Consider the following 22172-nt stretch of genomic DNA (forward strand, 5'->3'; position numbering starts at 1 on the left):
CTAAATACTAGAAAAGAAACTGTCCCAGATTTTAGAATTCTGAATAGCAGCCTAATACTGTAAATTTATTGAGAAGAAAATCATTTTGCAAAACTGGAATACAATTGATTTACCAATAATTTTTTTAGCATTTAAAAATCATTTAATAACAGGCCTGACCATCAAATAGTGGCACAACAGAAACGCGGTTGCAAATGTGACGTGGAATGCATAGAACCCCGGGGCGGAGCAGCCGCAGGAAATATAACAGTCATCATGAGGGTAAATCCACTGTCAGAACTGGCTTTTTTACTAGAAGGTAAGGGGGTGCATATAAATATTCTAGAGAAAACATTTAAAAAACCATTGCTTTATTTTTCAGAAATGCTGGAAAGGGTTTCAGCTCACTCAAAAATTAGTAGGTTGGACCAAAACTGCCCTTTCTGGTTCCTAAAGTTTCCTATGCGAGTTATGAAAAACCCAACGTTAATGATTAGGTGGTAGAAAATAGTGGAAAACACCAACGGAGGAGCCAGTTCTCCACAGAGAGAGACGTGGTGTTTCAAACACAGCGCTCGGCAGCAGAAGTCAGGCTGGGAAGGATTACCACCGCCTCTGCTCTCTCGAAAAACCATTAACTGCATTTGTCACACAAGTCCAGTTCATCACCGAGCAGAACGGGAAGGTCGACACCTGCCCCACGGATCTCTGGACACACCGTTTGCTGGGATTTCATTGAAAAAGCAGCACAGAAGAGCAGGGATTTAAAGAAAAAGAGGACTTACAGTACAGGGGGTCTCTGTCTTCACTGAAGGTGGCAGCAAGTCCCCAGATTGCATAACGCTGCTGTATTTATTTTAGTTGGAGAGAAGCACAAACCTGACCCAGCAACAGCTCCTTGGGGTTAAACCCGACAGACCCGGCGTCCCAGCCCCCAGCCCTGCGCTAAACTTGTCCTTTCCCCTCGTCACCTCCCGGGATTAGGAACAACTCAGAGTTTCCTACCCTACAACTGCTGGATTTGCCCAATGTGAGACTCCAGGCCTTGGAGATCATCCCAAGGTTGGAGCTCCACGGGTACCCACAGCGCAACGGCAGCTCCTGAACGATGCGACTGAACCACCCGTCTCACCGCAGCCCTTCCAACCCACCCAGCACAAACACCCGACTCAGCACCGCCCGCAGCCCGGTCCTCACGGCTCCGGGGATCCCACAACGCGACCCGAAGAGCAGCGCCCGATCCCATCCCCAGCTCCAAAGGAACAGGAGCAGGAACAGCGCCGCCCCACAGCTGAACAGAGACTGCGAAAAGGGAAACGGTACGGTTAGAAGGAAAGAAAAAAGCTCTACTAAAATAAATTACGTAAAGTTCTGAAATCAACGTCACCTTCCAGAGACTCTCAGGTTCGATTCTTCTCTGAAGCACCTTTGAAGTTGTATGGTTGTAAGAATAACTTTAACTATAGAAGCTATATGCATCTTTTAAGAATCACATTTTGATGATTATAAAAATTTATCTATTATACAACATAGGTCCAGCTACACTGAAAAAATTACACCGCTTATTGAAATACATTTCATTTTAGAAACAGACTACTAAATAGGTCTATACAAAAAACTCTAAAATAATTTCTGTAGTAAAATAAAGAGTGTGTTAGGAGAGCTACACAAACAAGAAACTTTTTTGCCTTTCTTTATAATGCTCAAATATACTGTGATACGTGGCTGGCTCACTCCATAGCCGGCACCAAAAGCTGAAAGGAATCCATTACGATACACAGTGATACAATTAATGCTCTGTATTAATCTCACAGCCTTCCCGATTAGTACAAAGAAAACCAGGCCTGTCTCCTCTTTGAGGAGAAGTCCGGGATATAAAAGCAAGCATACCTCATCAGCTGATATGAAATTATAAAATTCCACAAGTCTCAGTATCTGAAATTTATAAAAGTCACCAGGAAAACTCAAGCAAATTGGGTCTCGGTCCTGTTGGTTCCCGGGTTCAAACGAGCGCTGCTGATCCAGAACAGCGTTTCCTCGTTTCTGAACCGGTTCAAGGGAAGAATCAGGATCCTGCGCTGGGGCTGGGGAAGGCAGCGATGCTCCCCGCTGCGGCGCTGGGTCAGTGGTGCTGTGCCGAGCTGCCTTTCTCTGCCAGGTGCCGCAGGAAGGTGTCCTCGCTCTGGCCCCTGTGGTTTAAGGGCTCGCTCTTAAAAAGAGCCGGAGGCGGCGGCAGGTGCGGGACCGGGGGCACCGGGAGGTGGTGCGGGTGGTGCGGGTGAGGATGGAGGTGCAGGTGCGAGTAGGGGTGCGGGATGGGGCGCGGGGGCAGCGTGCTGACGGGGTTCAGGCTGACGGGGGGCGCGGGGGCGGCGGCTGCGTTGACCGCGGCGGGGACCGCGGCGGCAGAAGTCACGGACAGCGGGATCTGGGCAGCGGCCGCCACGGTGACGGGGCTGGTGACGCGGAAACACTTCTCCTTGTGCGCCTTGAGCATGTTGGAGAAGCGGAACCGCTGGCCGCACACGTCGCAAGGGTACGGCTTCTCCCCCGTGTGAGTTCTGCGGTGCCTCTTCATGTTGGGGCGGCTGGTGAAGCTTTTCCCACAGATTTCACAGATAAAGGGCTTCTCTCCTGCCGAGCACAGACACGGAACACCTGCTCACACTGACCGTACTTCTGCAAACAACCTGCGGCCTCTCAAACCCACCGTGCCCGCTGCCTGCAGCAGATAACGAGGCAGCTGCTGCACAGGAGCCCTCGGTCTTTACGAAATCCTCTCTCACCTTTGGATTTTGGTACATGAGAGGCTCCTTCAAACCACAATAAAAAGGAAGGAAGCCCAACCTCTCATTTTCCCCCCAGTGAATCACAGAACAGACAGTTCGATTTAACAGTAAGCTAACAGATTAACCTTTCCTGTCTGATTTTCTAGGGGGGGATAACAGTTTTGATCCCCAATTCCAAGGAAGGGAATACAGCTGGAAGTACAGGAAGGATTTTGTCCTGGAGGTACTTGTTTTTTCCCAATAAGCTCTTACCAGTGTGTGTTTTCATGTGCTCATCAAAGTACTGTTTCATGTTGAAGTCCTTGCCACACCACTGGCACATGAACTGCTTGTGCCCGATGTGGATGCTCATGTGGGAACGCAGCTGGTACTTGTACTGGAACCTCTCGTCGCAGTTCTGCAAGAGAAAATCAGCAGGTGTGTTTTTGGGTGTCCCGCAGCGGGAAGCGAGGCAGTGGTGTGCGAAGGAACAGACACCTGCACTAGCGCACGCACAGACGCTCGCTCTGACACTGAATTTGTGTTATTTAACGAGAGGAGAACTGGGTCTGCACTAAAAGCCTGCTGGCAAGGAGCAGGGAGCAGCCAGGAGCCCATCAGACGTGGGTGTCACCAGCAGCACAGCGGCTCTGCTGGGTGACAATGCGGTGACACCGGCAGCACAGCGGCTCTGCCGGGTGACAATGCGGTGGCACCGGCAGCACAGCGGCTCTGCCGGGTGACAATGCGGTGGCACCAGCAGCACAGCGGCTCTGCCGGGTGACAATGCGGTGGCACCGGCAGCACAGCGGCTCTGCCGGGTGACAATGCGGTGACACCGGCAGCACAGCGGCTCTGCCGGTGATGGTGACACCGGCAGCACAGCGGCTCTGCTGGGTGACAATGCGGTGACACCGGCAGCACAGCGGCTCTGCCGGGTGACAATGCAGTGACACCGGCAGCACAGCGGCTCTGCCAGGTGACAATGCGGTGGCACCGGCAGCACAGCGGCTCTGCCAGGTGACAATGCGGTGACACCGGCAGCACAGCGGCTCTGCCGGGTGACAATGCAGTGACACCGGCAGCACAGCGGCTCTGCCGGGTGACAATGCGGTGACACCGGCAGCACAGCGGCTCTGCCGGGTGACAATGCGGTGACACCGGCAGCGCAGCGGCTCTGCCGGGTGACAATGCGGTGGCACCGGCAGCACAGCGGCTCTGCCGGTGATGGCGGCACCGGCAGCACAGCGGCTCTGCCAGGTGACAATGCGGTGACACCGGCAGCACAGCGGCTCTGCCGGGTGACAATGCGGTGACACCGGCAGCACAGCGGCTCTGGGGGTGACAATGCGGTGACACCGGCAGCACAGCAGCTCTGCTGGTGATGGTGACACCGGCAGCACAGCAGCTCTGCCAGGTGACAATGCGGTGACACCGGCAGCACAGCAGCTCTGCCAGGTGACAATGCAGTGACACCGGCAGCACAGCAGCTCTGCCGGTGATGGTGGCACCGGCAGCACAGCGGCTCTGCCAGGTGACAATGCGGTGACACCGGCAGCACAGCGGCTCTGGGGGTGACAATGCGGTGACACCGGCAGCACAGCAGCTCTGCCGGTGATGGTGACACCAGCAGCCCAGCAGCCATGCAGCTCCGGCAGGATCTCTGCGGCACGTCCCCACTAGAGGACTCTGCTCACCAGCAGAACAGCCGCTCCGCACCCCAGCCCTGCTCTGCAGCTGGTGCTTATTGCTGTGAGGCGGTGTCTTGTATTTACTTATTATTTATTTCTTTGTTTATTTTCACTGTCCCTGCTTTTGTTTCAAGTCACTGGGCAGGCTTTGCTATGAACACGGAGGGATTCCAGCCCTGCTGTGCTGTGTGCTCACTGAGAGCAGCGTGACAGCGGCAGCAAAGCAAACCCAACGTGCCCATCTGTCCCTGCTGGGTGCACTCCTGCTGCGCCCTCCGCACCAACGGAACTTCCCCCAAATTCTACAGAACTGCACCTCCCATACAAGCCCGTCAACTCCGTTTCCACCCACGTGCCCCACTGACAGCGTCACTCATTTGGCGCCTTGCGCTGCCGTATCTAAAAGCACGAGCGGCCGCTGCCTCACCTCGCATCGGAAGGGTTTCTCTCCAGAATGCTGCAGGGAATGGACTTTGAGAGACATGCTGCGTTTGAAGGATTTTCCACAGGTTTCACATGTGAATGGCATGTCCTTGGTGTGTGCTGCAAGACGACAGTAACGTACAGAGGGTCACTCAAATGCAAACAGTTCTTCAACCAATTGTTTTCTCCAGTGCTGAGCAGGGAAACGGTCAGTACTGTACAGCTGGTAAGCATATATACATCAGCACATACACAGACATACACAGTCTGCTTGCTGTCCCTACTACAACCTTGAACTTTTAGCTAAGGATAAAGCTCAGACAGCTTAATTCACCTTATTATTTTTCTCCCCAAAACAGCAATTATGAGGCAAGAACCACAAAGACACATAATGAGGCAGAACCAACAGAAGCGACGACCAATAACTCACCAACCATGTGTTTCCGCACGTGGGCCATGGTGTAGAACTTTTTTTCACAAATCTCACAAGAGAATTTCTTTTCTGCATATCCGTGGACAATCTTGATATGTTCATGGAGGGACCAGAGCTTCTTGAATGATTTATTACAGGAAACGCACTGAATGAATGGGATAAATAGAAGGAAGTTTGAATTAGATTCAAGTTTGTGGAGTTATCTTCCTCTTGCATGACAAAACGCAGCGCAGAACAAGCCAGAATGCTGTATATACTGTCTCACACCGCACCTCAGCTCACGTTTACTGTTTCACACTTGAAACAACACCCTAAGCAAAGCCAGATCACGCAGGATTAGAGGATGTGAACACGCGGCATTCTGGTGCCACCTGAAGGGCACGCCGGCCTGCACCCGCTCATTCCCACAACTGGGCAGCGCACGAGCTGCTGCACACCCTTGACGGTCCCGTTGGCACGGACAGACGCACGGACGTGGAGGAGGATGTGCTGACCACCCCGATGCCTCCAGCCCGTCCAGCCCCGAGCACCGCAGCCTGCACAGTCCAGGTCTACCAGCAGGGCCCAGGCCAGGTCTACCAGCAGGGCCTAGGCCAGGCTCATCCTGAGCTGGGCTCAGGGCAGCGTCCACCCCGCAGGCTGCAGAGCCGCTCGGGGTCCACAGCAAGTCGTCACCTCCGTCCTTCATCTTCTGACTCTTCATTGACACGCATCAGCAGCACCGCAGGTCTAAAATGACAACATGCAAATGTTTTCATCTCTTCCCACAGCTCCTGTGAAACACCCAGACAGTGATGAGCTGGATCCATGGGCTTTCACGCGCCTCTTTTTGTTTTTCTCCAACAGTTAGTTCTTGCTGAAGACTTGATTAAAAAAAAATCCTTGTGCAATTCTGAAAATTCCAGAATAACCGCAGTTGTAAAACTTGACAGCAGACACCCATGTGAGGGAGCTCGGTCGTCTCCATCTCTGAAGAGGAAGGAACCGTGGTTTGGTTTTCTGGTAGTTGTTGGGACGTCTGGGGTCCTGGGTCCGTCCCCAGGTTCCTGCTTTCCCTGGCGGGAGGGCTGGGGGTCAGTGCAGAACCAGCAAACACCCGCAGCTGTTTCTCCGCCGTGCTGACCCCGGGAGAGCCGCCAGCAGCCACCACGAGGACAAACTGTCGTCTTTGCGGGGAAAAAAAAGCCCTTAAAGATTAAAGCAGCGCTAAGAAATGAACAGAACTCCCTCCGCTTCAGGTGACGCAAGCCCTGGGAGCAGTCAGTCTGCAATTTAACTGACAATCAGCAGCAAGTAATTCAGATCCGCAGTACCGAGAGCTACTACAGGGTGTAAGATGACAACGGAAAGCCTGAGAAAGTGCTAATTTTGAACGGATGAAAACCAGAAATTACCTGGAAAAACAGACACATTCCATCATTGAGATGAGGAGCACAGAGAGGAGCCAGCCACGTTCACCAGCTCAATTACCACTCCATAACAGAACCATTTTTTTCCCCGAGACAAAGCTCCATATCCCCCTTGACATATTAAACCCTACATTAATGTAAAACTCTCATATCCCCTTACACCCTTTGCCAAGTGTAATAAAAACAAATTAGCAGGCAGCTGTGAAACACATTCCAAATCTCAGGACAGACAAGAATAATTGCTGAATCTATGGTGAGGAGGACCAGCAGTGCTTCTGGCACTACAAGTAGTTGGGAAAATTTCTGGACCAGACTCTTCTGGTACTGGATATAAAACACAATTTCTATGATTTCTTCTTTTCCTTTCACTTTTGGACACAAGCGTGTGGGCCCGTGGATTTCAGGATCCTCCTGCACTCTGTGTCACACATAAACCACTCGTTAATTCCTGTTATAGCCAAGAGATTTTAGGCAGCGAACGAGCCACCTGGATGACCGGACATTCCTTAAATTTACATTCAAATGTTCTCTCCTGCAGTAAACTTCGGAAGTATTTATTTCAAAAACAGGCAAGGACATACTGAAGCGTTTATGCACTTTAGTAACTAGCTCAAGACTCATTATCTTATATTATAATCCTTCCTTCAGTCTTCCTCCTCTGAGCTGAAACATAAGGAAAAATAGCATAGTGTTATACAGAGCTGCATTGGGGTCTGACGGCAAAGAGAAATAGCAATAAATATTTCATCTATCTCCCACACAGTGAGAACTGAATACCAAGTCAGTTCAGCGTTTTAGCAAACAAACAAAAAAGTCTTAAATCTTGCTGGTAAAACTCACTGGACAGCCAAAAAAACCCCCTCGTTGCCTTATAAACTGTCACCATTTCAGCTGCCAGAAGTCGAGCTCCAGCTGCTCCGTGCTGGGGTGATTTCAGGAGGAGGTGGCAACACCGTGCCCAGTTCAACACGGCAAAACCTCACACTGGAGCCGCCAGATAAAACAACAGTGCCCCCAGTTACACCAGAACGCGGGCGCCTGCGAGCAAAGTACAAACCGCACATGAATCAGAAACTCTGGAACTCTTTCCACAAGCGAAACTTCAGAATGGTTCTGTTACAACACAGGATTCCATTGTTGGATAAAATTAAAAGCTGCAAATCTTCTGGTGAGAAAGAGCAGAGATCTGTATGCTATCAGTGAGACTGACTGAGCTTCTCACAGTGGGAAAAGGGCAGGCCCAGAACAGCTTTAGCTGCTGAATTCACACACTTGTACGCGCACACACGAACGCTTCTGTACATCACTTGTATATCATTATCTCGGTAGGATTAAAACGTTACATTTTAACACCAGTTCCAACCCTGACTGCACTAGTTTCTTTCTCACCTGCTTGCCTCTCCGATATTGTACAAATTCCTGATTCCAATACCAGCAACGTGCCACAATTCTGTTCTCTGAAACCTCACCTGTACTATGTTTCAGGACACTGAACGCTGAGGCCAGCAGCAGCTGCCGGTGCTCAGCGCCTGAGGAAGGAGGTTTCTCCTGCCAAAGGATCCTGCTGCACAGGCACTTGTTTTCAGGGCAGTTACTCCTGAGTCTGACACTCGCTTAAAGGAGCTTTGCATTCTCCCCAACTCGCGGTTAAATACCAGAGCAGCTCTGCCGGAGCAAACGTCAGGCGTACACTGTTCCCTGCAATTTACGTCTTTTGGAAGACACCAGAGCGTTGATACGTAGAGACAAGGTCTCGGTCAGAACCTGGTCTGCACAAAAGATTTCCCCCTCTGAAGTGTCCGCCAGCTGTATCCAGGGCACGACAGAAGGTCTGGAAATCTGGCAAGCAGGTGAGCAAACCTACCTGGATATTTTTTTCACAGTCTGTTTGCTGGTGAAGGGACAGCTCACTTTCTAGCACAAATTTCTTCCCACATTTGTCGCAGATCTGCATGCGCCTGTGAGTGACGTTCATGTGCTTCTCCAGGTACCAGCGTGTGTTAAACACCCTGGGGCACTTCTCACAGGTTAAAGTCTCCTTCTCTTCACACTTTGATTTCTGCACAGGTGCCTTGGGCTCCTTTGCAGCTTTCTTCTTACGCTTGGGGGGCTCCACACTCTTTCTACGACCCCTTGTAGTTCTGGGTGATGGGGAAGTTGTGGCTGCTGCAGCAGATGCAGCTCTCCTTGTTCTCCTTTGTGCAACACTAACTTTTTCCACTCTTTCCTCTTTTTTCTTCTGCCTCGTATTTTCCTCATAATCACTACTGTCTTCAGTGGCCTCTTCCCCACTGTCACCCTCCTCTTCCTCACTGCTGGTCTTAAGAACAGCAGTCTCTTTGGACTGGGAGGGGACACCCTTCTCCCCTTTTGATACATTTAATGTTTGGTTGTTAAGGTTTACCTCTACTATAATCTGCTCCCTTTTGTAAGTCACTTCATCTTCCTCCTCTTCTTCCTCCTCAGAGTCGCCAGAGTTTTCTCTGTCTTCTTTCACAGCCCGGACCTCTCCTACCGATCTGTTCTCCCTGAAATACGGCTGCTCCTCTCTCTCATGGAGATGCGGTTTGCTCATTTTGCTGTCCACCAGCACCGAGTACGGGCTTCCTGACTCCCTCTTGTACACCTTGGTGGACAGGTCGAGCTCCTGGCTGGCACCGTGATAGAACGGGGGTGGCACTTGTCCGCGGCGACCGTCCTCCTGTGCCATCCCTGCTACATGCGCCGTGCAGCTTTCAACCAACTGTTGGCAAGAATTGGCTGTTTGACTCATTTGGGGGGCCCTGATTCATGGAGCACCTTTAATCCCAGAAAACCAAGTAAGCAGCTTTAAATCAGGGTGGGATCTCAAGACCGACGCCTGTTCCATCTACACAGAATGAACAAAACACGATTCTCTGCTGGTGTTTAGCACTGATGTGTAGGTCACAGAATTCTGGTATTATGGCAAGAGCAGAGCAGTAGTAATTATTCTTCTGGAGAAAGTTGCCAAGGAACCGTTGAACATTTTATCTATAAAAGACAAGAGAGAAAACAAAGTCAATTAAAAAAATAATCACTAGATTCTTCAGCAAGCTCTTTTGAGTTTGTATCATACAACTGGGGTAAAGCACAGGGTGTATTATGTCTGTGCTGTATCTGCTGGGGGTGGACTGTCCTGCAGCACCACCTCCAGCATAACTGCCACTTAGGTACGAACATGCACCTTTTGGGGGGTCGGAACTGCTGCTGGGCTCCCGAGATGCGCAAAGCAGGTTCCTCATCTCAGAATCAATGTTGTGCACCCCACAAACATCACCCAGAGCGGCCAACGTGCCTCCTGGTTCTGCCAAGGCGCTGCCCCCGACCCGGCTCACCCCTGCACAGAAACCCCCCGTCCTGCCCCACAGCGGCACGTCCACCACGCAGCGCTCCCTTCACCATCCGCATGAAGAATTTCAATGGAGACGCTGCGGCTCGCAGCACTAAATCACATCAGGAACACCGTGTCCCCCGCGCGTTTCCACCTCGGAGATCCTCACACGGCCTCCTGATTTAAGGCACTTGTTCTTTTGTCTCGTTCTCCCTTCCCCCAGCTGCTCATTCCTCAGGGCGGCAGCCAAACAATATTACATTTGCCTGTCTAAATCTCACTTGCAGTTATCCAAGCTGGAACCGGACCAGGACAGCGTTAACTTCCCCTTGCAAAAACCGCCACGTGATCCCTAATGAATACAAGTAATTAAGCTCTCACATCTATTTTTCACCGGGACAATTACATTTTGAGGGTGCAGCATTACAACACCAAGCCAAGACGTTTGTGCGGATCAAATCAGGAATACGTTGGAACTCCTGACCAAACAGCACACTCAGAACTAAACCTGCGACTAGAGGATGCAGGAGAGAATTTAGGACAGAGCCTAAGAAACATCCCATGACTAGAGGACAAGGAATGGAACACGGATGGACCGAGCAGCTCCGTGTGAAGAAAAGTGGATCCCCAGCCGGAGTCTGGAAACGTCCTTGGGGATCCACTTGGGCTGAGTCCAGCACAGGTATGAAACACTCGGATTTCACACAACAGCCTCATCATTTCTTTATTAGTATTGTAGCAACAATAAAAACCAACCAACTGAAAGCAGTGTTACAGACAGGGATTTTTATGGTGAATTTCCTTCCACATCCTACCGGGTTAACATACTCTCCACACTACAAATGCAATAACTTCCATCCAAATGGATTCAGATACAATTTATATATATATATATATATATATATATTAGTTTAGCTTTTCCTTTAACAAAATCTAATGAATTATTCAGAGGCTCAGAAAGTCACGATGTCATGTAGAAAATGATACCCGATTATTTCCTCAGCATATGAAGCGTCTCTCAAGTTGCAGCAGCAAATGGGGAACGTTAAGAAAATACCGCTCCCAGAATACTGCTGGACAGCCAGAAAGGGCAAAAACTTGTCACCAAAAGGAATCTTTGGTTTACCTCCGCCACGCACTTACTCAAAGTCCAATTATTCTCTTTACACATCCTGCCGTCACTTCACCTCCGCTCGTTTAAGGAATATTCTGTATAATAAACCACTTAGTATGAACACCGTGCCACTTCAAATGAAAACAACAAAGGGGCTTATTTTAAGTTATCAAAGCTGTTTGGCCTCAAAACCACTTCACTGTGCAGAACCAACAACCCACGGTCGCTCTGAGCACAGCGCCCGGGCCCTCCAGGGAGCCGCAGCTTTCCACCAGCATCAAGCAGAGCCCTCCCTATATGTTTAATGCACACAGCATCAAGCAGAGCCCTCCCTATATGTTTAATGCACACAGCATCAAGCAGAGCCCTCCCTATATGTTTAATGCACACAGCATCAAGCAGAGCCCTCCCTATATGTTTAATGCACACAGCATCAAGCAGAGCCCTCCCCGTATGTTTAATGCACACAGCATCAAGCAGAGCCCTCCCTATATGTTTAATGCACACAGCATCAAGCAGAGCCCTCCCTATATGTTTAATGCACACAGCATCAAGCAGAGCCCTCCCTATATGTTTAATGCACACAGCATCAAGCAGAGCCCTCCCTATATGTTTAATGCACACAGCATCAAGCAGAGCCCTCCCTATACATTCAATGCACACAGCATCAAGCAGAGCCCTCCCTATACATTCAATGCACACAGCATCAAGCAGAGCCCTCCCTATATGTTTAATGCACACAGCATCAAGCAGAGCCCTCCCTATATGTTTAATGCACACAGCATCAAGCAGAGCCCTCCCTATACATTCAATGCACACAGCATCAAGCAGAGCCCTCCCTATACATTCAATGCACACAGCATCAAGCAGAGCCCTCCCTATATGTTTAATGCACACAGCATCAAGCAGAGCCCTCCCTATATGTTTAATGCACACAGCATCAAGCAGAGCCCTCCTTGTACATTCAATGCACACAGCATCAAGCAGAGCCCTCCCTATATGTTTAATGCACACAGCATCAAGCAGAGCCCTCCCTATATGTTTAATGCACACAGCATCAAGCAGAGCCCTCCTTGTACATTCAATGCACACAGCATCAAGCAGAGCCCTCCCTATATGTTTAATGCACACAGCATCAAGCAGAGCCCTCCCCATATGTTTAATGCACACAGCATCAAGCAGAGCCCTCCCTATATGTTTAATGCACACAGCATCAAGCAGAGCCCTCCCTATATGTTTAATGCACACAGCATCAAGCAGAGCCTTCCCTATATGTTTAATGCACACAGCATCAAGCAGAGCCCTCCCTATATGTTTAAGGCACACAGCATCAAGCAGAGCCCTCCCTATACATTCAATGCACACAGTGCACGACCAGACTGTGGACACTTCTGAGAGAAAGGGCTTCAAAAACTGCCCAAAATATTGTAACACAAGATTTTTTCCATTAAGTTTCTAAGCGAGTGTTTCCAAGGATGCCAAACAATTTGGGCTCACGGGATGAATTTCAGACACACTTCAAAAGGGAGCTACACAGGTTCTGATCAAAATGTAAAAGGACACACAGTTTCAAAGCAAACTGAAAGAAGCCTATGAAGACATAAAACTGAGGAATAACTGTATTACGAGCACAATGAACCTACACTAACACTTAGTAATCAGAGATCACACAAGAAAGGCTCGCAAGCCTGTGAACATGAAAGGCTCAGCCCAAGGTGCAGCCAGGGGTGTAGGTGGAGCCGCACGTGCCCGTGGGAGCCGCGCTGCACACAGCGCTTTCTTCTGAACCAAAACCGCATCTCTTCACCTTATCTGTGCTAAAAATAGAGCCAGACGGAGCAGAGAGCGCTGGCAGCATTACCTGCCCTGGAAATGGGCACAGAGCGAGCGCCATACGCTGAGGTTCACAGCTTTACACGACACATCCTCAGCGTGCCCTGAGCAGGACCAGCCTGACGGCCCCGCTATCCCAAACCTTCATCTCACCTGCGATCCGAGTCCTGGCAAACATGATGGAAAGGCCAACGCTGCTTCTCCCAGCCGGCTGTGAGCAACACAGCTCTGCAGCACGTCCCTCAAAGTACCACAGCATCGACACTTCCTCGCTACAGCTCTTGGGCAACGTGAATTCTAAACAGTGTATTAGCAAGAAATGCGTAGAGATTGCAATGGGAAAACACGCGGCGTTTGTGAAACGGTCCCGTCACCTGCAGCTCAATTTATCAGCAATGTTTCAGGGCACGGGGAAAAAGAGCATAAAGTTTCACTGCACTTGCACAGTTTGCAGAACAGGTGCATGAAACAGAATAGTGCAGAGGCCCAGCGGCTCCCGCTCAGTGGGAAAACACATCTGGTGCGAGTTACATCATGTCAGCGGATGGTAATCAGGCCTATAACACAAGAGGGAATTATTTATATCAGCGTACAATCACTCCTTTCTTGTGCATCTCAGCTGCTTTATATGCAAAAAACCAGAAAATATGCTCTTAAGTGGTAAGTTTTATCTCCAGGCAGAGCCCCAGTCAGCACATCCTCAGGGCTTTTGCATCTCTATGAGTGAGTGCTCAAGCCCATGTAAATGCAAAATAAAGACTGACTGGGACTGAGGGTCTGTCCTGTCCCCTGGAGATGGATCTGAGCGGGGCCAGCACCGCAGAGCTGAGGAAAGGAGGGAGCAGGGTCTGTCCTGTCCCCTGGAGATGGATCTGAGCGGGGTCAGCACCGCAGAGCTGAGGAAAGGAGGGAGCAGGGTCTGTCCTGTCCCCTGGAGATGGATCTGAGCGGGGCCAGCACCGCAGAGCTGAGGAAAGGAGGGAGCAGGGTCTGTCCTGTCTCCTGGAGATGGATCTGAGTGGGTTCAGCACCGCAGAGCTGAGGAAAGGAGGGAGCAGGGTCTGTCCTGTCTCCTGGAGATGGATCTGAGCGGGGTCAGCACCGCAGAGCTGAGGAAAGGAGGGAGCAGGGACCTGCTAGGGCGAGGGACTTTGCCAACTTTAGGAATACGGTTGACACGGCGAGGGGAGATGTGGAAACAGCATTCCCAATTCCTGCGATTGTTCTGTGAAAACCAGACAATACCACTCTCTTCACTGCAAGCTCAAAATGCACTTGGAACAGGTTTTCCCATCAACTCATAGAAAAGATAGACATGAAATGGTACGTGGCCCTGCGGCTTGGATTTTGGTGAAATTAAAGCTACGCCACATATTTGGGCATTTCTGTCCCAAATGGATTCGTCTTGGTACAAGTAAGCAAACCGACACGGACATCATAAAAACCCAACAACGCTGGCAGCAATGCCAGTATTGCAGGGAGTCTTGGCAGGGAAACAAAAGGCTGGGGAGTGAATAAATACCGTCCGGTTCTCCAAATAAAGGCCTGGGCAGAAGGGTGTTTGACGGGTGTGTGACAGCCCAAGGTGCCGTACGGCACCTACGCTGTCCCATCCTCCCGCTGTTTGTTTCCACCATTTCTCCAATAATCTACGATAGGTATCTTGCTAACTCAGCAAGCAACATATTTTCACTGTATGGAGCTGGCCATTTGCCTGTAAGTCTTTAAAAGTCTAATGGAAAATGAAGCAGACCATATTTCCAATTCCAGAAAAATGCCTTATATAATATCCTGCAGCTAAAACATAAAAACTATGATAAAAAAGCTTCAGGCTTTTTCCATTTCTTAAGATGATTTATTTGGCTGTATCTAACAATCTGGTTTGAGGGACAAAGGCTTTCAAACCAGTGATTTCCAGAACTGGGAATCTGGAATTTTTTCAAGCATTATCTCCACAGAAAATAGTTTCAGAGGTTGCCATTTCAGAATTCAGCAGCGTTATAATCCCTCAGCTTTTGCAATCAGCTTTCTGTTGGCTATGAACTAGTTTGAGACACGACAGCACGAACCTCAACGCTTTTCTTTCTTCTTCTTGTTCAGTGGCAAGATTCCTTTTTGCTTGAAGAACTCTTGCTTTCATCATTATCTGCGTACAAATCTGGAAGACTAGTAAAACCTGCACTAAGATGTGAAACCATCCATTTATATGCAAAGATGCCAGTGATTCCACTTCTTATTAAACATCACTAGCTTACCCTAAGATTGCACATGATTACACTAACAAAGTTAGAGGAAATCTCTCATCAGGACCCGCACTTCTTTCACATTGTTCGCTAGATGTGTATCTGCGGCTCTGAATATGCAGATGGGGACCAGTTGGGAGCTCAAAGCCACGTCAATTGTCTGCCCAGCAAGGGAAATGCGGGGGAACCTGCGGCTGCGGTCAGTGTGCAGGGAAGGGCTTTCTCCTTGGGGTGAGCCGACACCAGAACCAATAAACCTTTCCATCCAGAACAGTCACCAGCAGACCTGCTGTCCTGGAAGGACTGTGGAGAAGTTCAAGTAATCAGGTGTTGACAAAGTCTAAATGTGCCAACACCAAAGCTCCCCCATTGTGTTTGTCCTCGCCCAATGTCACAGCGCTCCTGCGCACGGCTGGCTGTGGTTATCTTCACCGCCCATTACTGCCTTGTTTGGAGCTCCTCAATCTCCTGAAACGTTACACACACAGCTTGCTTGAGATGCAGTGTCAGCTTTTGGAAAAACAGTCAGTCTTGCTTTTCTAATATTTACATAATTTAACAAAGCGCGTTTAACAACACACAAATGTATCAGCTTCCCAGAAGTGCTGACCAAGTACCAGTGCTTCAGGAGAACTCCTGTTTGCACCTATTCCACCTCTGGAAACCAAAAGTGCCCCGGCCCTGCTTGTCCCCGTGACAAACCCGTCCCTGCGCCACTGCAGCTCCATCGCAACCTCCGGTCTCAGCCACAAATACTCTGCCTGCTGTTTGTATTCCCAGTTTTTCCTCTAATTCACTATGCAGCTACGGACATCTTATCTCCGCTTTGTATTCAAATTTCCTTCTGGGCAAAGTGAGGACAATTATCAGTTAAGGCCAAAGTTATTTGTTCATTTTAATCTGATCCAAGCCTGTCTGGATGCCAAAGAAGGCCGTACACTCTTTCCCTATTTATATGCCAACGCTGGCATTCCTATGGCTGCAAGGCGAGATGCCTTGGGAGATCAGTCTGCCTGGAAAACAACCATCCCTTGGGATAAATGAGCTGGATGGGCTCTCGGAACCAGCTCACCTGCTCGGTGGTGCAGGAATTCCACATCTCAGCAACAAGATGCCATCTGTACAGTCTCAGGGTAGAGACAGAACACTTGAAAAAAGTGCCAAAATGTTTCTTTTCCCTCTTGGCAAAAAGGACCAACCGCTCCTTACCATCCTAAGCAAGACAGGGAAGCATCTCAGTAAGACTGGGGTTATTTGTGCGAAGGGAAGAAGGGTGTCCACCAACAGCAGGGATGATTAACTCCATCTTATTGTCTGAATTTGAAGTGCTTGGAGTGCTGGATAATAGAAGTCAGTTGTGCACAGGAGAGATTATGTTAAATGATTTTATAGCACCATACGTGGGCTAGGTAACTCATCACAGATAAGTAGAAGGCAGGATCCTTCATCAAGAACTCTGCAGGTGAAAATCTGAGAGAGGGAAAAGAAAACACACTGGTCTAGGAAAGAGTTTTTAAAAAGGCAGGAGAAAACAGCGTAATAAAGAATAAAGTGAGAGGACAGCAAACAGGAAAGCACAAGAATTGGAATGAGTTTCGAAAGGTACGAGTGGAAGAAGAAAAGTGCAACGAGGTTATGTGTTAAAACAAAACTTCCTGCTAAAAAGTTGCAATTAAATTCAGGACATAATTTCCCTCAGAGCTTTGAAATGCAGTCAGCACAGCACTTCACTCTGACTAATAGAGTTAGTCCTGCAGCTGTAAGTGTGAAACGAATGATGCAAGAGATGCACGTTACAATAGAGCAAACTGGAGATTCTCAGCAGCCATTTTTACTGTTACATGACATGGGCAATAAGGTTTGATCAGGATACGTTTCTGTCCCTGCTAAAGACTTGGAAGTCACATCTATACACCACAATGTGTATTTTCATCAGGGCATTGAATCTGACCACACCACTGATGTCAGAAACACCTCTAATTTGCTAGCCTGAAAGAGCAAAAAAGGGAAAGTTACTGCATAGCAAGAAATCTCTGCATCACTCACAAACCATAAATACTTGTGTTCAGCAAGTGTCCAAAACTCTGAGCGAGCCAGGTGTGACAGTACCTGTGGAGCCAGGACACCGGACACCGACAGTATCACAATATCACAGTATGTTTGGGATTGGAAGGGACCTCAAAAGATCATCCAGTGCAATCCCCCATGGAGCAGGAACACCCAGATGAGGTCGCACAGGAAGGTGTCCAGGCGGGTTGGAATGTCTGCACAGAAGGAGACTCCACAACCCCCTGGGCAGCCTGGGCCAGGCTCTGCCACCCTCACTGAGAAGAAGTTTCTTCTCAAATTTAAGCGGAACCTCTTGTGTTCCAGTTTGAACCCATTGCCCCTTGTCCTATCATTGTTTGCCACCGAGAAGAGCCTGGCTCCATCCTCATGGCACTCACCGTTTATATATTTATAAACATTAATGAGGTCCCCCCTTAGTCTCCTCTTCTCCAAACTAAAGAGCCCCAGCTCCCTCAGCCTTTCCTCACACGGGAGATGCTCCACTCCCTTAATCATCTTCGTTGCCCTACGCTGGACCCTCTCCAGCAGTTCCCTGTCCTGCTGGAACTGAGGGACCACAACTGGACACAATATTCCAGATGTGGTCTCACCAGGGTGAAGTAGAGGGGAAGGAGAACCTCTCTCGATCTACTAGCCACCCCCCTTCTAATACAGCCCATGATGCCATTGGCCTTCCTGGCCACAAGGGCCCAGTGCTGGCTCGCACAGCAGCCGGGCTTGCTTAGAAATCACCTGCCTTCTGCCAGCAAAGTTCACAGGTGCCACCGTACGCAATTTGTCTTCAGACGGCACTATTAAGACGCATTTCACAATTCCCTGTTCATCACATAAGCACTGAAAAGGCTTAAATAAGCATGACCTGCAAGCAACTGTGGCGTTGAGCACAGATTTTACTGCGCTCCCGAGCAGGCAGCCCAAGGAAACGCAGAGTCCTAGCGAGCGTCTGCACCTGCAAGACTCAGTTACGCTCCAACCCAAATATTTGCAACGTTTTGTGTACAACTTTCCCATAAAAGATGGTGTGTGGATCCATGGACGCTTGTCTGTACATTTTCAACTACGAAACTTTCTGCTTGTAAGAAAAGCAAAGGTCTACTACCTTGTCCTACCAGGCTGTCTGTCTTGGCAGAGGTACCACAAATACGCCTCCAAAATTCCACCTGCAGAACTTCCTTGTTCACTTGTATTTAGTACCTGGGACAGAATCAAATTGGTTTAACAGGTTTTGTCTCAAATGTGAATCTGGATCCTAATTCCAGTAACCTATCTCCAAGCAGGCCCGCTTGCCTTTCATATTCATTCCTGAAAATCACTTTTCTACTGAAACAATCAAATTTCAAATCTTAAAAATACAGAAACGGGAGAGCAAGACAGCACAAAGTGCTGAATGTTCTGAAACCTCCTTGGGGAAGAGCGGCTGGAGCCCAGGGCAGCTCCCGGAGCTGTGGCTGGAAACGAATGAGCTGGAGCTGCTGGGAACGGGCTGGAGCTGCAACCGCGAACGGGCTGGAGCTGCAACCGCGAACGGGCTGGAGCTGCAACTGGAGCTGCAACTGGGAACGGGCTGGAGCTGCAACCGCGAACGGGCTGGAGCTGCAACCGGGAACGGGCTGGAGCTGCAACTGGAGCTGCAACTGGGAACGGGCTGGAGCTGCAACTGGAGCTGCAACTGGGAACGGGCTGGAGCTGCAACCGGGAAAGGGCTGGAGCTGCAACCGGGAACGGGCTGGAGCTGCAACTGGAGCTGCAACTGGGAACGGGCTGGAGCTGCAACTGGGAACGGGCTGGAGCTGCAACCGGGAACGGGCTGGAGCTGCAACTGGAGCTGCAACTGGGAACGGGCTGGAGCTGCAACCGGGAACGGGCTGGAGCTGCAACCGGGAAAGGGCTGGAGCTGCAACTGGAGCTGCAACTGGGAACGGGCTGGACCTGCAACTGGGAACGGGCTGGAGCTGCAACCGGGAACGGGCTGGAGCTGCAACTGGAGCTGCAACTGGGAACGGGCTGGAGCTGCAACTGGGAACGGGCTGGAGCTGCAATCGGGAATGGGCTGGAGCTGCAACCGGGAACGGGCTGGAGCTGCAACCGGGAACGGGCTGGAGCTGCAACTGGAGCTGCAACTGGGAACGGGCTGGAGCTGCAACTGGGAACGGGCTGGAGCTGCAACCGGGAACGGGCTGGAGCTGCAACCGGGAACGGGCTGGAGCTGCAACTGGAGCTGCAACTGGGAACGGGCTGGAGCTGCAACTGGGAACGGGCTGGAGCTGCAATCGGGAATGGGCTGGAGCTGCAACCGGGAACGGGCTGGAGCTGCTGGAGTATGTTTTTAAACAACGTTTGCAACTCCAATAACAAATCATATTTTTATTAAAATGTTCTCAAAGGCAAAAAAATGGTCACTTTAGACAAAACGCCCCTTTATGTTAACAGAGATTAGTTATTTAGACTTTTGATACAATAAAGGAGTCATTGCAAAGTTTTGAAAACAGTATCCTGGTATTTACAGTGGAAACAGCTGGATGTCAGGCATTGGGATCCACAGAGAGAGCAGATTGAAAACTACAGACTTACTGGAAAGCGGTGTCTGAAATAACTCAGCCATGCGGCCTCGGGACATCACAGGGTGATCTCAGCTGCAGACAGGAGCTGCTCAGTGGCTGCTTTCATGCTTAAAGTGCATAACTTCATGATCATAAAGCGACCTCCACATAAAAATCCACATTTTTTCTAACTATCGTGGGCAAAAAGCCCAAACTTTCATATAATAAGATTCTGAAAAAAACCCAAATAGCGCCTATTTAGGGAAATGTAAACTAATATTGTCTTAAAAAAAAAAGATTATTTTATTTAAAATTTACTTCATCATTTCAGAAGCCAAAATCTGGATCTTGTATGGAGAGAGCTGTTCCACAGCACAATACATTAAGAGATCAGCTGCTCTGTGTTGTAGGAATTTAACCATGAGAATGGTTATAAAATGTTTTAATACAGTAACAATCCCCAGAATCAGGTTGCTAGAAAACATATCCATCTTCTCAATTGGTTGGTACTTCCTTCCAATTATGTCTATTTTGTGGGGCTAGGAAGAAATATGTTCTTTGATGAGGCACGCTACAGTGTGCCACAGAGAAATAGGTCACTGATGACATGTAGTTTTGTAATCACCTTAAATATACCTGTGCCTATCTCAGATATGCACTGGTACACCCCTCCACCATCAGGCACCGACACAGCACGTGGTACCAAGGATGGGAGATGGGATCTTGTTTATGGAAAACATTTATTTAATGCAGTTGTACAAACCCAATCTTTTAAAAACGATGTTTTCCTACCCCACAGCCTCTTTAACCACACCAGCATCCATGGTCCTGCACCTATATAATGCGTTTTGTTACCACCACGCACCAGACACCTCTAGAGAACGAGCACCCAAGTGCTACACACCAACAATCGAGCTGCAATGAGCACGGTGGCAAATCAGGGTGCACACAGCACCCCGACAAACCTTCATCCCGCACGCAGACCCATCGCCGTCCTGATCCACCGCGCATACACCACTGTCAACAAAGCATGTGCCAGTTGCTGTTCCCAGAACAATACAGCTCAGGTCATCCCCTGGAAGGATGAAAACGCACGTTCCTCACACCCTGTATGTCTGCAGCACTTCCCTCGCTTTGACTTCAATCGCTTCTCCTGCACAAGATGCCAAAACTCAGTTGTGATTTAAGAGACTTATATAATACTCCCCAGACCAAAGAGATACGCGATCCTGCAGCACGTCTTTCTATTCTAACAATACCTGTACCGACACATCCACAGCACCAAAAGTTGCCCACAGCTCAGTTAAATCTCAAACCAAACCGCAGACCCCTCGGACGCACACGCCACAACGTCTGTCCGGAGAGCACAGGGGAACGTACTCGAGCAAGAGGCAGAGGAAGAAAGAAAACATCTGATTTCTCTCCTCCCCCCAGCCCCGCCGCTGGAGCCGGTACCGGCCCGTGTCCGCTCCCGGTGACACCTCCGGCGGGTGCGTTTCACTCGCGCCCCCGCAGCGCGGGGACCCGGAGCGGGCGGGGCGACACGGCGGGACAGACCCCGGAGAGGGTGCGAGGCCGGCGGGGATGTGTGTCGCCCCGCTCGGTGCGGTTCCGCTCCCTCCCCCGGCAGGTGGCACAGCCCCTCCCGGGCACCCCCGGGGCTCCCCCGCCCCCGCGGGGCTCCCGGCCGCTCCCCGGGCCCGCACGGCGCTCCCCCCGCCCAGCCCGCTCCCTCCCCGGCCGGGAAGCGGCTCTGCCCCGCTCCCTCCGGCACCCACCCCCGGCCGGGCCTAGCGCTGCTCGGCGGCCCCGCCAGGCCCGAGGAGAACGGGGAAGGGGATCCCGGCCGAGCGGGCGGCCCCGCACTCACCCAGGCCGATCCCCTCAGGGCCGCCCCCGCCGCCTTCCATGCCGGGCGGGGAGGGGAGGGGGGCACGGGCGAGGCGGCGGAGGGCGGGCGGAGGCGGCGAGGCGGGAGGGCGGCGGGCAGGGCGGCCGGTCCCTCCCTGCCGCGGCCTGTCCCTGCGCTCGGCCCCTCTCCCGCCGGAGCGGCCGCCGCCTGGTCCCGCGCGCAGGCCCCGCGGGCGGACGCGGCTCGCGCTCCCTCCGCAGCGCTACGTGGCCGCCGCCGCCGCCGCCGCCGGTCTCGCGACTCCGCCGCGCGCACGCGCGCGCGCGCGTGTCCCGGCTGCGGGCGCGCGCCGGGGAGGCGGTTGCCGCGCGGGGCGGGGGGAGCGCGCGCGCGCGCGCGCACGGAGAGAGGCGGGGGGGGGGCGCACGCGGGACACCCATAGGCTGAGGGGAGCGGGGCCGGCGC

At 50.8% G+C, this 22172-nt stretch overlaps 1 protein-coding gene across 1 annotated transcript; it reads right to left on the reverse strand.

The window, feature by feature from the left end:
- Positions 1-29: 29 nt before the first annotated feature.
- On the reverse strand, positions 30-21976 carry ZNF652 (zinc finger protein 652). The gene is made up of 6 exons (XM_065039749.1): positions 21726-21976; positions 8568-9715; positions 5292-5439; positions 4866-4981; positions 3021-3165; positions 30-2613 (listed from the first exon to the last, which is right to left on the reverse strand). The coding sequence occupies exons 2-6, from the start codon at positions 9474-9476 to the stop codon at positions 2102-2104; spliced, it is 1830 nt and encodes a 609-aa protein (XP_064895821.1). The 5' UTR covers positions 9477-9715; positions 21726-21976; the 3' UTR covers positions 30-2101.
- Between the last annotated feature and the right edge of the window lie 196 nt (positions 21977-22172).

This window comes from Columba livia, chromosome 23, assembly GCF_036013475.1.
Source record: "Columba livia isolate bColLiv1 breed racing homer chromosome 23, bColLiv1.pat.W.v2, whole genome shotgun sequence".
Classification (NCBI taxonomy): domain Eukaryota; kingdom Metazoa; phylum Chordata; class Aves; order Columbiformes; family Columbidae; genus Columba; species Columba livia.

What these genes read in the sequence shown, in the direction of transcription:
- ZNF652 (XM_065039749.1), bottom strand. Translation starts at nt 9,476, where the DNA reads ATGAGTCAAACAGCCAATTCTTGCCAACAGTTGGTTGAAAGCTGCACG. An exon ending in ACTGTGAAAAAAATATCCAG is followed by an intron (nt 5,440 to 8,567) that starts GTAGGTTTGCTC and finishes CCATTCATTCAG; the next exon opens with TGCGTTTCCTGTAATAAATC. An exon ending in AGAAACCCTTCCGATGCGAG is followed by an intron (nt 3,166 to 4,865) that starts GTGAGGCAGCGG and finishes TTTCTCTTGCAG; the next exon opens with AACTGCGACGAGAGGTTCCA.